This window comes from Pipistrellus kuhlii, unplaced genomic scaffold (assembly GCF_014108245.1).
Source record: "Pipistrellus kuhlii isolate mPipKuh1 unplaced genomic scaffold, mPipKuh1.p scaffold_m20_p_12, whole genome shotgun sequence".
NCBI lineage: Eukaryota > Metazoa > Chordata > Mammalia > Chiroptera > Vespertilionidae > Pipistrellus > Pipistrellus kuhlii.
The window spans coordinates 16767359-16781021 of NW_023425427.1; the positions used below are offsets into that span (position 1 = coordinate 16767359).

At 38.8% G+C, this 13663-nt stretch overlaps 1 protein-coding gene across 3 annotated transcripts in view; it reads right to left on the reverse strand.

Annotated features, from left to right (window-relative positions):
- Window positions 1-2989: 2989 nt before the first annotated feature.
- Window positions 2990-13663, reverse strand: part of MELK (maternal embryonic leucine zipper kinase) — a 53236-nt gene continuing 42562 nt past the window's right edge. For all 3 annotated transcript variants that reach the window (XM_045579999.1, XM_036433370.2, XM_045579998.1), the window contains 5 exons: window positions 12197-12428; window positions 9190-9286; window positions 8141-8309; window positions 5701-5804; window positions 2990-3505 (listed from right to left, as the gene is read on the reverse strand). In XM_045579999.1, coding sequence (XP_045435955.1) covers window positions 3328-3505; window positions 5701-5804; window positions 8141-8309; window positions 9190-9286; window positions 12197-12428 — 780 coding nt within the window. In that variant the 3' untranslated portion in view covers window positions 2990-3327. The remainder of the gene's footprint in view (window positions 3506-5700; window positions 5805-8140; window positions 8310-9189; window positions 9287-12196; window positions 12429-13663) is intronic.

Below are 13663 nucleotides of genomic sequence, written 5' to 3' on the forward strand. Positions count from 1 at the left end.
CTGTTCGTAGTCAGGAGCCATGATGGATGGTGGATCCTGTCACCCTGGACTTGTCCCCTATGATTTCTTTCCATCTCTCTCTCTCTCTCTCTCTATAAAAAGATCCTCCTCTCAACTAAGGACATAGCAGGGATGGGGACGGGAGGGGGTGGGGAGAAGGGAAGTAGACTTTTATCTCAAGAACCCCTTTGGACTCTAAAATTCTACAAATCAATATTTCCTAATTCAAATATCTAGCCCCAAATAAAATCAAATTTTACGTTAAAAATACATTAAAATATAAAAATGAAATACAAATGTGAAATCATGAGACACTCCTTCCCCAAAAACCTGTTTTTCTTCCCCTGACTCTAAAATAGCCAAGTACACCACTCCTGCCTCTGGGTACACCCTGGCCTTCTGTACGGTTTACATCTCTTAGGACAAATGTAAGAAATTTCCCATCAGCCACCAAACCTCTTTGAAAGTGTCTCCTGTAGAATTACGCCTTCCTGCTTGGTAATTCAAAATATTATTTCTCTCCATCAAACAAATGCCTGAAGCTTTTCAACGTATAAACCAGTGGAACTTTAAAACACCAAGCAGGTCAGCAGAATGGACGTTTAAATGCAGCTGTGGTTTCCAGGCCAGGTGCCCTGTGGGAGGAGTGCTGTGTTTCGGGTGTAGACTTACATTACATGGTGAGGTGTTTGTAGCTACAATGTTGGAGCTACTTACCTTGGCTGACACTTGAATCCATCAAACAAATTATACATAAAACTTTGATGTCATTTGTGGTGTCGGCTAGAAGGGACCCTAAATAAGGTTAGTATGTGGTCCCATGTGTATCATGTTTATAGAAACAAGCCTGGAGACAGGCAGTGACTTACCCAAGGTCAGACAGCAGGACTAGGTCTTGAGTCCAAGTGCCTGAGTCCCAGAACCCAGGGCTCTTTCTACTAAAATGCAGTCTCACTGGCAGTGACACAAGATGGCATAGCTGATCTTAGGGGCGTCTTTCTAACGCCTCAAACCAGGATTAAGCAGTCCTACCCCGGCCTGACTGGTTTGGCTCAGTGGATAGAGCGTCAGCCTGCAGACTGGGGGGTCCCGGGTTCGATTCCGGTCAAGGGCATGTACATTGGTTGCGGGCACATCCCCAGTAGGGGGTGTACTGGAGGCAACTGATCAATGTTTCCAACTCTCTATTCCTCTCCCTTTCTCTCTGTAAAAAAAAAAAAAAAAACATATTAAAAAGTCCTACCTCAAACTATCTCCTCAGATACTATGAAAGTTGACTTAGAGAAAGGAGACAGCCACTCCCACCAAAATAAATAAATAAATAAATTAATTAATTAATAAACACACACCCAGGAGTAAACTTCTATAAATCTTATTGCTGGCCAGTGTTTCTGGTTGAAGGCCTTAACACCTTGATAGCAGGATCATAACATGTATTCTTATCCATATCCCACCTCACACCAACTATGAAGATCAAATTCAGTAAATGTTGACAGAGTAACTGAACTCAATCAAGTTAAAAGTGAGATAAGAATGACTAAATATTCAACAAATGGCATTGGATCAACTGGGTAATCATTTAGGGGGCATTGAGTTTGGCAGTGGAAGGACTAGGAGTGGGCAGGCATACCAATCAGATAGCATTTGTTTTGATAAGATGACTCCATGTGCAGACCGGTTAGGAGAATACTATGAAGCTCATCTTTCGGGGCTTACTCTGGGCAGACCCTGTGCTGTGAGCTGCACACGTATTCTGGCAATTCTTATAACCACTCTCTGAGGAGGGCATATTTATTCTGTTATACAGTTGACAACCTGAAGGTTTTAGAAGCCAAGCAATTGCTCAAGGTCTCCCTGGTAGGATGTAACAGAGTTTTTTAACAACTGCCATTTCAAACACCTTAAATTTCTAAAAATCGGCTAACAACCCTGAGTTCTCTTCCACTTAATGACATACTCCCACCAATGTGGGTGGTGGTGGCATTAACACTTCCCTATTCGTGGTTGCCTCGGCTGTAAGATGGGGAATTGGGAATAACCACTAGTGGGTGTAGGGTTTCTCTTGAAGGTGAAAGAACCTTTGCCAGCTCTGCTTTGCCAAAATAGTTCCGTGGAACATTCAAGATCCTTCCAATTCTTTCATCACTTATTTCCCAGTCAACTTTCCACCCTCACCTCCTGCTATTGCCCCCTTGAACCACCTGCTGCCTCCACCCTAAACACACCAAGCATGCTTTCATACACTCTCTACTGGCTGTTGAGAATGTCCTACTCCCTCTTCCCTTTCTGTTGACTCATATATCCTTCAAGACCAAATGTTGTTTCCTCTAAGAAATCATCCCTTTCTCCTCCAGGCAAAGTTGAGCATCCCCTCCAGGCTGTCAACACTGGCTTATGCACCTGCCCCTGTGAACGCTCCTTGAGTTTACTGGACAGTGTCATCTTCAGCCCCAGAACCTACTGCTTGTAAAGTGCTTAATAAATGTTTACTGAACAAAGCACTCCCTGAGTATTGGCTGGAAACAGTGCTATTTTTCTCCAACTAGTTTAATTGGTAAAATCCATACAAATATAACTTGAGTGCTGGCCTTTAGAGACCAATAAAATGAAATAAAAACACAAATTTGAGGCCAACATTGAGACTTAAGAAAAATTACCATAAAGTAACATTTCATGGAGGTTCATAGTTCAGATACTTATCATTGTTGACCGAACACACTTACCGAAGTCAATACTCTTTTATTCAACATATTAAATGTGTTGTTTAACTCTGGTAACCACAGCTGTGACTTAGTTAACGATCTCAATAAATCCTACTTAAATCAGAGACAGGAAAAAATTATGCAAATGAATTCTTATCTGCTTTTCTGCCCAAGGCATATTTGATAACAGATAAAACATACTCCAAATAGTTTCTACTTAATAGTAAGGAAGCCATTTGAGGTTTTATTTGAAACAAAATCAAGAACAAAGGAGAGGAGAAGCCTGCTGACAGTCACAAATGGTTTTATTTCGGAAAGAAATTACACATTAAAAGGAGACATAGTTAAGAGCTTACATTCACATATGGAAGTGAGTCTAGGAAAGTCAACAGTTGTTAATACACAAAGCCATGTGATTAAAAAAAGAACAGATAATGACAGATGGGCTAGCCTTAGATTCATCCACAAAATAATATCTTTTGTTTAAGAACAAAAATATATTGGTCTTTAAGATAACTCTTTGGAAAGGAGTTTGTCATTCCAATGGGCTTTGAGAATCAAACCAATCACACCAGTCTCTGTATCACACCCATCCCCTTCCAGCAGCGTGGAAACCATCCATCAATTACACCTTGCAGCTAGACAGGATGTCTTCCACTAATCTCTTGTAAACCCAGGCATCACCCTTAAGCCGCTGCCTCCTGATACCCACCACATCGGGTTTCTGAAGCTGGCATACTTCTAGTTCAAACTGCATTGTCACTTTGCCAAAATCTGACTGTGTTTGACACTTCAGTGTATAGCTGTGAAAAAAACAAGATAAGGAGCCAGTTAGTAGGAGAACCATGAATATTCTGTATAATACAAGAGATTTCTAAGCCTCTTGGAGGCCAGTGGACAAAATAAACCATTATTTCCTATTAAGCAATATATTACTGCTTACAGCTTCCAAATGGCCTCGCTAGGCGTTTGTGATGGAGTATGGCTGGTGTTTTCCCAGAAGCTGAACTAGGATCTTAAGAAAGAATAAGGATGAAAAGGCTTTACCAGAATTCTCCATTGCTCCAAAGAAAAGCCCTTCTTTCATAGCTAGACATGCCATTCACGCTCAAGAAATCTTCTGGCACCTTTTATGCAATTCTTTCAACAGTGTAATCCGTGAACATTAGGCCAATTCCAATGTTCACAACAAAGCAAAGCTCAGGGAAGATTAAGAATATTTTTTTTTTGCATGCACCTCATCAGAATCTTCTGTCTTTCATATAAATAAGGATGAAGCCACCAACCTGTCAGAGGACACAAGGTTTTGAGGTCTCTCCTATGGTAATAAGAAGTTACGATCGCCACACTTTATGGCAGGGTTATAAAAGAAAGCCCAAAGAGGTGGTGCATTCCCATGGCGGAAACGTTCGGCATACATAGTCAGAACTGCATGTGACCTCCTCTGACAATGGAAAGGCCAGACTAAATGAAGCCTTAAACACAGCTTAAGAAACAGGTATAACTGAAGGACTTGTGTGCATGCATATAAGCATAACCAATGGACACAAGACACTGGGGGAAGAGGGCATGTATGGGAGTGTGGGGGAGAGGGGGAGCAATGGGAAGATACGTACACATGTAATACCTTAATCAAAAAAATTTAAGAAAAGAAAAGAAACAGGTATGTTCCTGAAAAGCTGCATAAATTGAATTCATGGAAATCTGTTTTTATTATCTTACATTGTATTTTAGTTTTATTTCATTGTCTTACTGATCTTCAATAAACACAAACAATAACCAGTAGGATAAATTTTAAATTTCAGGTCCCTATTCAGGGGCACAGGATTCGGAGCTGGTTCGCAGAAGTGTGGAGGTATTTATTACTTCTATCTGTTATGTATTATGAGGTTTCACAGAATATCATTATTTTTCTAACTTAGTTATGTGTTTTGGGGCTTTACTACTTAAAAATAAGCAGTCAATCTCAGTAATTCCTAAAGGAGTACAGTTATGGCTCCCGATGGGAAAATGAAGCATTTAGTCATAGGAAAGAGAAAAAGCAATTTTTCTGATAGGAATAATATGGACTGTACCTGAAACTGGTAATACCTAATGAAAAACAAAGAAGGTAAAAAAGAGGATCAAGGCAAAGACCTTCTGGTTGACCGGGAAGTTAGAAGAACAAATTTTGGTTAACAGCCAGTTAGTGATCTGTTGCAGCTCAGATGATGAAGGAAAGATCATTGAAAGTCTCTGATATAGATTTGGCTAGAGGTTCTGAAACTATTGCTAAACCCCACGCATGAAGGACAGGTCAGAGCAAGTTAAACGTGTCCTAACGATATACAGGTGCTCGCCCGTGTATAGAGTGAAAAGCAAAATTACTTTTGTTAAAGATGACTCTTAAAAATCTCATCTCTCGGTTGACTAGCCTATTTAACAGTTTTTATTAAATATTAGTGGATCTTCTTAGCTGTGTTTGAAGAGACATAACTGAGTGGGAGGTCTTGGGAATAGGAACATCTTAGGTGAGAGTGAGGGCCAGGCTGTTTAGACCATGCGATCACAGCCACCGAGGTGGTGAAGGCAGATCATCCCACATCTTAGGGGAAATGACTTCCTAACACTGAAAGCCCAATCCTGTAAAACAGCGAGTCATAAAGAGCAGGCGTCTATAAAAGCCTGGATTTGCCTCAGGTATCTCACAAGTTTAGATTACAATTTATAAATATTACTGAAAAGTAGAACATGAAAGAAAGAATAGGATGTAAAAGAAAACTGGAAGTTGTTCAGACTTTCCTACTTTGAGAAGTCTAATTTTTAAAGTAGTGACAGAATGGGTACTTAAAAACAAAAAGAGAATAAATTCTGAACAATGATACTCACAAAAGCTTTTTGGAGTGAGGTGGGAGAAATATATCTATTGTTTAAAGGGAAGAAAGGAATCAACCATGTTTTCTGAAAGCTCGAAAGATATCGAGTAATAAATCCAACAGTCTATCAGGTTGCTTCTTACCCCTTCCGCACAAAGTCAACGTGCTTCTTTGGAAGAATAGCCATTATTTCATTCAAGAGCTGATCTGGATTCACCAGTCTGGTTGTAGTCACATTATAGTGAAGCTTAAAAAGATAAAGGAGTGAGAAGTCAATCTTTACATCAACACAAAGATCATCCTGCCTGATTTAGAGAACAAAATTTCCTCCATGTACTAAGATTTCAAATGAAAATATTTCAAGAAAAATACTGAAAGAATTTACAACCCCCTCTTGGTAAACTGTATTAATATGGCACTGGGAAAGCTTGGAGAAATCATGTTTATTATTAACTATTTCCATATCATCCTTTTAATACTTTTATCTTCCTCTCCTACCAATCTTTTTAAAGAAATAAATACTAAATAATGTCTATTTGTTTAAACTGTACCTGTTTCTTCCTTCCTACACTATGACAGAGACACTTACAGTCCTAAAACATAAACTGAGGGGAGATGAAACAAATGCCCTAGAAATTTCCATTTGTATATAGCTGGATTAGTTTCCTTAATTCTTTCTTGAGTATTTTAAAAATATTATAGAATACCAGGGCTAGCTTTCTTTTAAATAAATGTTTTTTAAAAGTCAGTCATCTTGCCGAAACTGGTTTGCCTCAGTGGTAGAGCGTCGGTCTGAGGACTAAAAGGTCCCAGGTTCGATTCCCAACAAGGGCAAGTATATTGGTCGATGTTTCTCTCTCATCGACGTTTCTAACTCTCTCTCCCTCTCCCTTCCTCTCTGTAAAAAATCAATAAAATATATTTTTAAAAGTCAGTCATCTTGCCTGGCTGGTGTGGCTCAATGTTTGAGCATCAATCTATGAACCAAGAAATCACAGTTCAATTCCTGGTCAGGCATATGCCTTGGTTGTGGGAGCATGCAGGAGGCAGTCAATCAATGATACATCTCATCATTGATGTTTCTATCTTTCTCCCTCTCCCTTCCTATCTAAAATCAATAAAAAAAATTTTAAAAAATTTAATTAAAAAAGTCAGTCATCTTGAAGGTGATGGTTTCATAGGTGCATATCTATTGCTAAAAGTATGTTAACTATACATTTTTAAGATGTGTTGTTTACTATATGTCAATCATACCTGTATAAATCCTTTTCTTAAGAAAACAGTCAATATAAAGAAAATACCAGAGGCCAAAACTGGTTTGGTTCAGTGGATAGAGCATCAGCCTGCGGACTGAAAGGTTCCGGATTCGATTCCACTCTGAGTTTCACAAGGACGTGGGCTGTGTCTTATTCATCCCTTACCTCTTACTTCCCCAAACAAAAATGTCATTCATTAGATGTCATTCATCAGAGAGAATCCAAGAGAGTAAGAAGTACAATATTTTATACCTACTAATAACTTATTTTACTTTTCCTTCCCCACCAAATATAGCGCCCATCTCACTGACACATTCAATTTTTTAAAGCCTAGTGTCTATTAAATGCAATCCAAACCTCTTAGCCCACCTTCTAGCCTGTCGCTCACTATTTTCTTCACACACATCACACTCAAAGTTCAAATGAACTTCCCATGCATTCAAAGAGTCTATGAGGGCTTAAAAATTATCCATGTGCCAGGGACTCTTCTGTGGTGCCACTGAGCTCAAGTCCCCATCCTTAAGGCAGTTGCTCATAGATGTCCCATGCTTCCCCACCTCCATGTTGCCTCAGTGATTAATCCCTCTACCCCAATTTGAATATGTAAATTCTAGTTATTTGCTCCTTGAAAGTGGTGGCCTTATCTAATTTATCTCTGCAGTCTCAAAGCCCATTGCATAGTAATACGCATATTTTAGATGCTCAAAAATATTAACTAGCCCTCGACGGTTTGGTTTAGTAGATAGAGTGTCAGCCTACGGACTGAAGGGTTCTGGGTTCAGTTCCTGTCAAGGGCACGTGCCTGGGTTGCTGGCTCGATCCTCAGTGGGGGGCGTGCAGGAGGTGGCCGGTCAGTGATTCTCTCCATCAAGATGTTTTTCTCTCTCCCCCTCTCCCTTCCTCTCTGAGATCAAAAAAATATATTTTTTAAAAGAAATAATTATAAAATATATATATATTAACTAAATGCTCAATGAGTAAATAAATTTAAAAATACTAATCCATTCATTCAGTACTTTGATTAAAAAAAAAAAAAAAAAAGCCCTAACCAGTTTGGTTCAGTGGATAGAGCATCGGCCTACAGACTGAAGGGTCCCAGGTTTGATTCTGGTCAAGGGCATGTACGATGTTTTTCTCTCATCAATGTTTCTAATTCTCTATCCCTCTCCTTTCCTCTCTGTAAAAAAAAAATCAATAAAATATATATATATATATATATATATATATATATATATATATATATATATATATATATATTTTTTTTTTTTAAAGTAGTCCAGTTAGGAGTCACCTTCTGAAATCCACATTGAAGATTTAGTCTACTTACCTTTCGTCTTCTTGGTCCATCTTTGGCACAGCCCTTCCATTTGCTCCTGGTAAACACAGTAATAACCTTATCCAACCCTCTCTCAAGGCTGCCAAACACTTTGGTTGCTTTTCTTTTTGGAGTATCCTCTACATGTGCTTGGTTGAGATCCAGTTCCACTGAGCGACACCTTAAAGAAACAAAACACGAAACAACCCCCAAGCAGAGCTAGGCCTCCTGCCCACTGGGGCCTCACAGGCTGTGCTCGCGTCCCGTTTGCCCGGCAGGCCTCATTTGGGTATCCCAGGGCCAGCCCACCTCACTGCTCAAAATTCTTCTACTGGAATTTAGTCCCCATCCTTTCCCCCAGCCAAATGCCACTTGGAAAAACGATTTTATCCCTACCTTTTAAAAAAAATGTCAAATAGACACAAAAGTTGAACAAATGTACAATGAACAATTGTTAATATTCAGTCACATGTATTGTCACACAGATAATAAATACATTAAATATATGTACAACTTTCCCGAGCCATCTGAAAATTAATAATGTCATAGTTCACATTCTAATACCTAGTTCACATTCTAATTTTCTCAATTGTACTCAAAATTGATCCTGCTTGAAAAAGTAAGTATAAAAGACAATGAAAGGTCATCTTTGCTGCAGAACCACTCAGACAAGAAAGTTTTCTTTGAAACACCTTTTAGTATCTTTATTATTTTTGAGCAACTGCTATCTATTAGTGAATGTCTATGCTCTATTGGCAAAAGTACAGAGAAACGTGAGCCCCAGAGAAAAAATCTACATGGCTGAGGCCCAGGCTGCTGTCTTCCCAGCCTGCTGTATCTTAGGTTAAGGTGCCAGCCCTTCCGCTGATAGGTTCACAATTCTACCCCCTGAGGAAAGCAGTGGCAATAGCCTCAGTAATGGCCAAAGACCATCCTCAGACAGACATTCCTACAGTCGGATAGAATCTTCACGATGGTTTGCCTTAATCAGGTTTATCATATATGAAAAAAAGGAAATCTGGTTACACATACTAAAGATCAAAAGTCTAAGAAACACTTACCGCCTCTCAGGGCTAATGACACCTGTCGTTAACTTCTCTGTTCCTGCAGGATTTACTGGTGTTTTAATTGGGGTTTCCTTCAGGCCCTGGTTTCTAACTATTAGAAAAACAACAAACACAAACCAAACAGAATTGACATACTATAGTTTCAAAATTTCTATCAAGAATGCATACATCACCCCATTCCGTGACTCAGAAATGTTACCACTTCGCCAGTGATGCTAAAGCTACAATTCTGTAAATAAATGTTTCCATGTGATTTATAATAAAAACAAAATCATTTTGCTTTGTATGTGTGGCTCTCCTTTCTCTTAACTGCTTATGATTTTATTACAAATATGACAGATCTAAACAGATCATATAAATACAGATTTTGTGATTAATGATTCTCCTTTCTATAAATGAAAGTCAATCTGTGTTTACACAAAGACTCAACTTATGCCTTTCATTGATCTAGCACTGAGAGGTGTTAATTCAATCCACAGCTCAACTCAACCTGTTAAGCCAGTGATTTTCAGCCTTTTTCATCTCATGGCACACATAAACTACTAAAATTCTGTGGCACACAAAAAATATTTTTGCCTACCTGACAAAAAAAATAGGTATAATTTTTATTGATTTAAAAAATAACAGTAATTACCTAACCTTTTTGCCCCTAGGTGATTTTTTAAAAACTCAGATGCCTATACTTGTATATAAGGATTTCTAATATCAAAAATTAACCAATCAGATGTAACCTTATTATGGGATGTGACCAATAAGATGCAACTCTATTATATGACCTATATATTTATGGTTCAAGACAAGGCATTCACATTGGATGGCTATTGTTGTATTAACTGTTGTTTGGTGTGTTTTGTTTGTTTGTTTGTTTGTTGTTTATATAGTTTGTGTCCCTAACTATATAAGTCAGGTATTACATGTTTTTAAAATTCTTGCAGCACAGAGAAGTGTCCCAGTGGAAGTATGACAAAAGTTACTAAAGAGGAGTGAGCTGTGGCTCTTTTTATATTCCTTATCCCAGAATTTTGTTGTATGCTAATGGTGCATGTGTATCCCATGATAGTTTGTGACAAATATGCATTAACAAATCTGGTTGCCAGTGATTAGTTAACTTTTTCTTCATGATGTAAACCTTATAACCCTTTAGAGATAATAATATTCACTTTATAAAATATGATACTGGATTTTTAAAAAACGATCAGAGGTTTTGTTTTGTTTAAGACTATTCAGCACTATTCTCACTGGTTCTACAAGAACAGGAAAATAAGATCAATCAACAACAGTTTTCATCTTTGTACACTGAGAGTATCTACTACCATACATAGTTATCCTTCAACAAATTGTCACTGACTGGCTTCTACAGGATTCAGAGAAATGAAATTAATGTTTATGTCAAAAGTGACTCAGAGCAAAAGTAAAATGCAAAGCACTAATGGAACCTATCAATCGGGACTGAGACACTCGCTCCCATAGGCAGCTCTTATGTTTAAAGAAAAACAGCCAATTATAGTTGTTGACCAGCAAAATGTTTCTCACAGGGACAAGTCATGCAAACTTTAAAATTATAAATTCTCAACTATCCATATTTTAAAACCTTCAGAAATACATAAAAAGCAGAAAATATCAATGATAGAAGGGATAGCAAACATCAAAGGCTCTTTCTAAAAATGCCCTGAATGAGCTGAAGGTCCATCTTACCTCGCTGCCCAACCCACTCACAAAAGATGTTGTACTTTTGTTAAGAGAAATAACAGAAGAGATCCCCCTCACTGGAAAAAATTCAATAGCAAGTACTACTGAGGTCCTACTATGTGCAAATGTTATCTCACTAAAACTTCTTAACAACCACAGGCAGCCACACACTCATCTCATCATCACTGCAAACTGGCCTCACAAGTTGGAGGAAAACGTTGTTTGAGTTAATGAATTAGAGAATGCAATTAACAGGACTTTCAGCAAATATTCTGACCAAGTTCTTCATATCTTTACATATAAGTAGACCTCTGGAACTGGCCAGCAGCCCCACTAGCAAACTGGAAGCACAACGACAGGATGCGAGTTGCCAGCAGTTCCCATGGCCGTGTTTCAGAGTTTGGATTCATTAGGATGTTAACATAACAATATCAGGTCACAATTACTGGGAAAAGGCTAATAAAGTTTAGGTGTCATTTTAAAAAGCGACAGAGACTAAATCATAGTAAATAAAAACCCTCCAGCCTTTAATTTATTCATGCCTTCATTCAACAGATATGGCCCCCATTATATTAAGCACCTACTATGTACGGACTATGCCATGCTGCAATAGAGACAGCAGACGGCCTACTCTCATGACACTGTCTTATCCTGGTGAGACCCAGGCATAGTGACAAAATAGAATATGTTTAGATGAGGCCAGCAATAAAAGCGCTGAGGTGTCATAAAGGAAACAGCATAAATAACTGGTGATGATAAAGCTGAGGAGAGGAAACCAGGGGAAGAGCGAGTTGCAAAGTGTGGACACTGATATCTGGAAAAACACTGCAGCTTTTCCCTGTCTGCGGGAGCATGGGCGGTAGTACAACGCAGAGCAGGATCAGATACCAGAACCGGAGATCCGATGAGTAAGAACGGGTCCGCAGAGACTTCAGTTTAGTCATTTTAAGTGAGAGCAGAAGGGTGGGGCAAGCAAGATCTAAACCTGGATGACCTTGGGCAACTCCTTCCCTCATCTGAATCGCAGTTCCTCAGCCACGAGAAGGGCAGTGGATTAAATGAGCTCTAACTTGCCTTTCAGCTTTGATATCCTATGATGCTATGATTCCATTTTATATGTATAAAGTTGAGGAAAATTAGAAGTTGACTAATATGCTTTCATTTCGGCTAATCAAAATAACACCTAATAAATAAAAAAAGCAGGCTGACTTCTCCCAGAGACTCCTGAGAGCAGTGCTGGCCATTTCTGACCTGCTACTCATTCATGCGGCATGGTGAGAAGAATGGGCTTTGAAGGTGTTTCAGCAAATACCTTTGGAGGGTGTAGTGTAATGATTGGGTGTAGTGAGTATTTCTCTTTTATGCTGGTTCTTATTAGCTGGAGTCTTTGGCTCTGGAAGTACAAAGCCGTCTTCATTCTTCACAGCGGACTTGGGAGTATATATATTCTCTTTGTTCTTTAATTTATTGGCAGATGCTTTGCATGAAACTGGAGTTAATGATTTAGATTCCAAACCGTTTGATTCTGTCCACTGCTTGGCAAACTGGAAAAAAAAAAATCACTAGATAAAGCACAGTGAAGGAGAAAAGTCAATTTCTTTACAACATGGCTTTAATCATTTGCAAATTACCTTGTACCATTTTTCCTAAAATGAAATACTATCAAAAAGGTATTATTACCAGTACCAAGAAATTTGAAAATGTACATTCCATTCTCTTTAGGAAGTGTAGATCACTTTAGTCTGTTCTATTGACAGGTAATTTTCAACATGTTTCAGGCCAAGTTTTCACTCAAATATACCCAGATCCTAGGAAATATTGAGAACGATCACAAATAAACCCTTAAAAATTGTTTCCTATACCTAGATTGTTATAATAAAAATAATATGTACCAAAAATAAAACTTTAGTAGATAATTAATGCAGAAAAACCATGTTAAAATATTCTAACAGAAATGTTGGATAGAAAGTATTTTTTTTAATATATTTTATTGATTTTGTACAGAGAGGAAGGGAGAGAGATAGAGAGTTAGAAATATCAATGAGAGAGAGTCATCGATCAGCTGCCTCCTGCACACCCCCCACTGGGTATATGCCCGCAACCAAGGTACATGCCCTTGACCGGAATAGAACCCGGGACCTTTCAGTCCCCAAGCCGACGCTCTATCCACCGAGCCAAACCGGTTTCGGCAGAAAGTATTTTTTAATCGTTTTGAATTTATGGTTGAGCTTGCTAAACAGTAAGGAAAGTCCTCAGAGGTCAAACTAAAAACAGGAGCATGAACCCAGAAATGTAACCAAGGATGAGACTCCCCACTGCCCTAAGGGCATCTACCCTCAATCCTGGATACCCCACGGCATAGGCTTTAATACTGTGGAAGCCTTACACCTATGCCAGGGTTAGATCCGAAGCTCCCGTGAAGAGCCAGGGAAGGCTATTTCTAAAATTTTTAACGTGAATTAAATATAAACATGCCCTGCAAAGAAGTCGGCAAGGAAGTGTCTATCTTGTCCTGAGCTCCGGAGGAGAAAACAAAGTCTCTTTAATAATTTGTAAGCAACCACAGAATGGTCTTTACATAGGCTGCAAGCCCAACTTCATCCTATGTGCATGGACCCTGGAGTCAAAAGCCTAGAATTTAATTTAAAGTAGTCCTACTAAATTGTTTGTGTTCCAGGAGCATGGGAGAAGCAAACACAACTCCCATCTGAAAGAAAAGCTTCACTCCAACACAACCCAAGCTCTCCCCTCTGCTGAGTTGGGGGGAGAGGGAACTGAC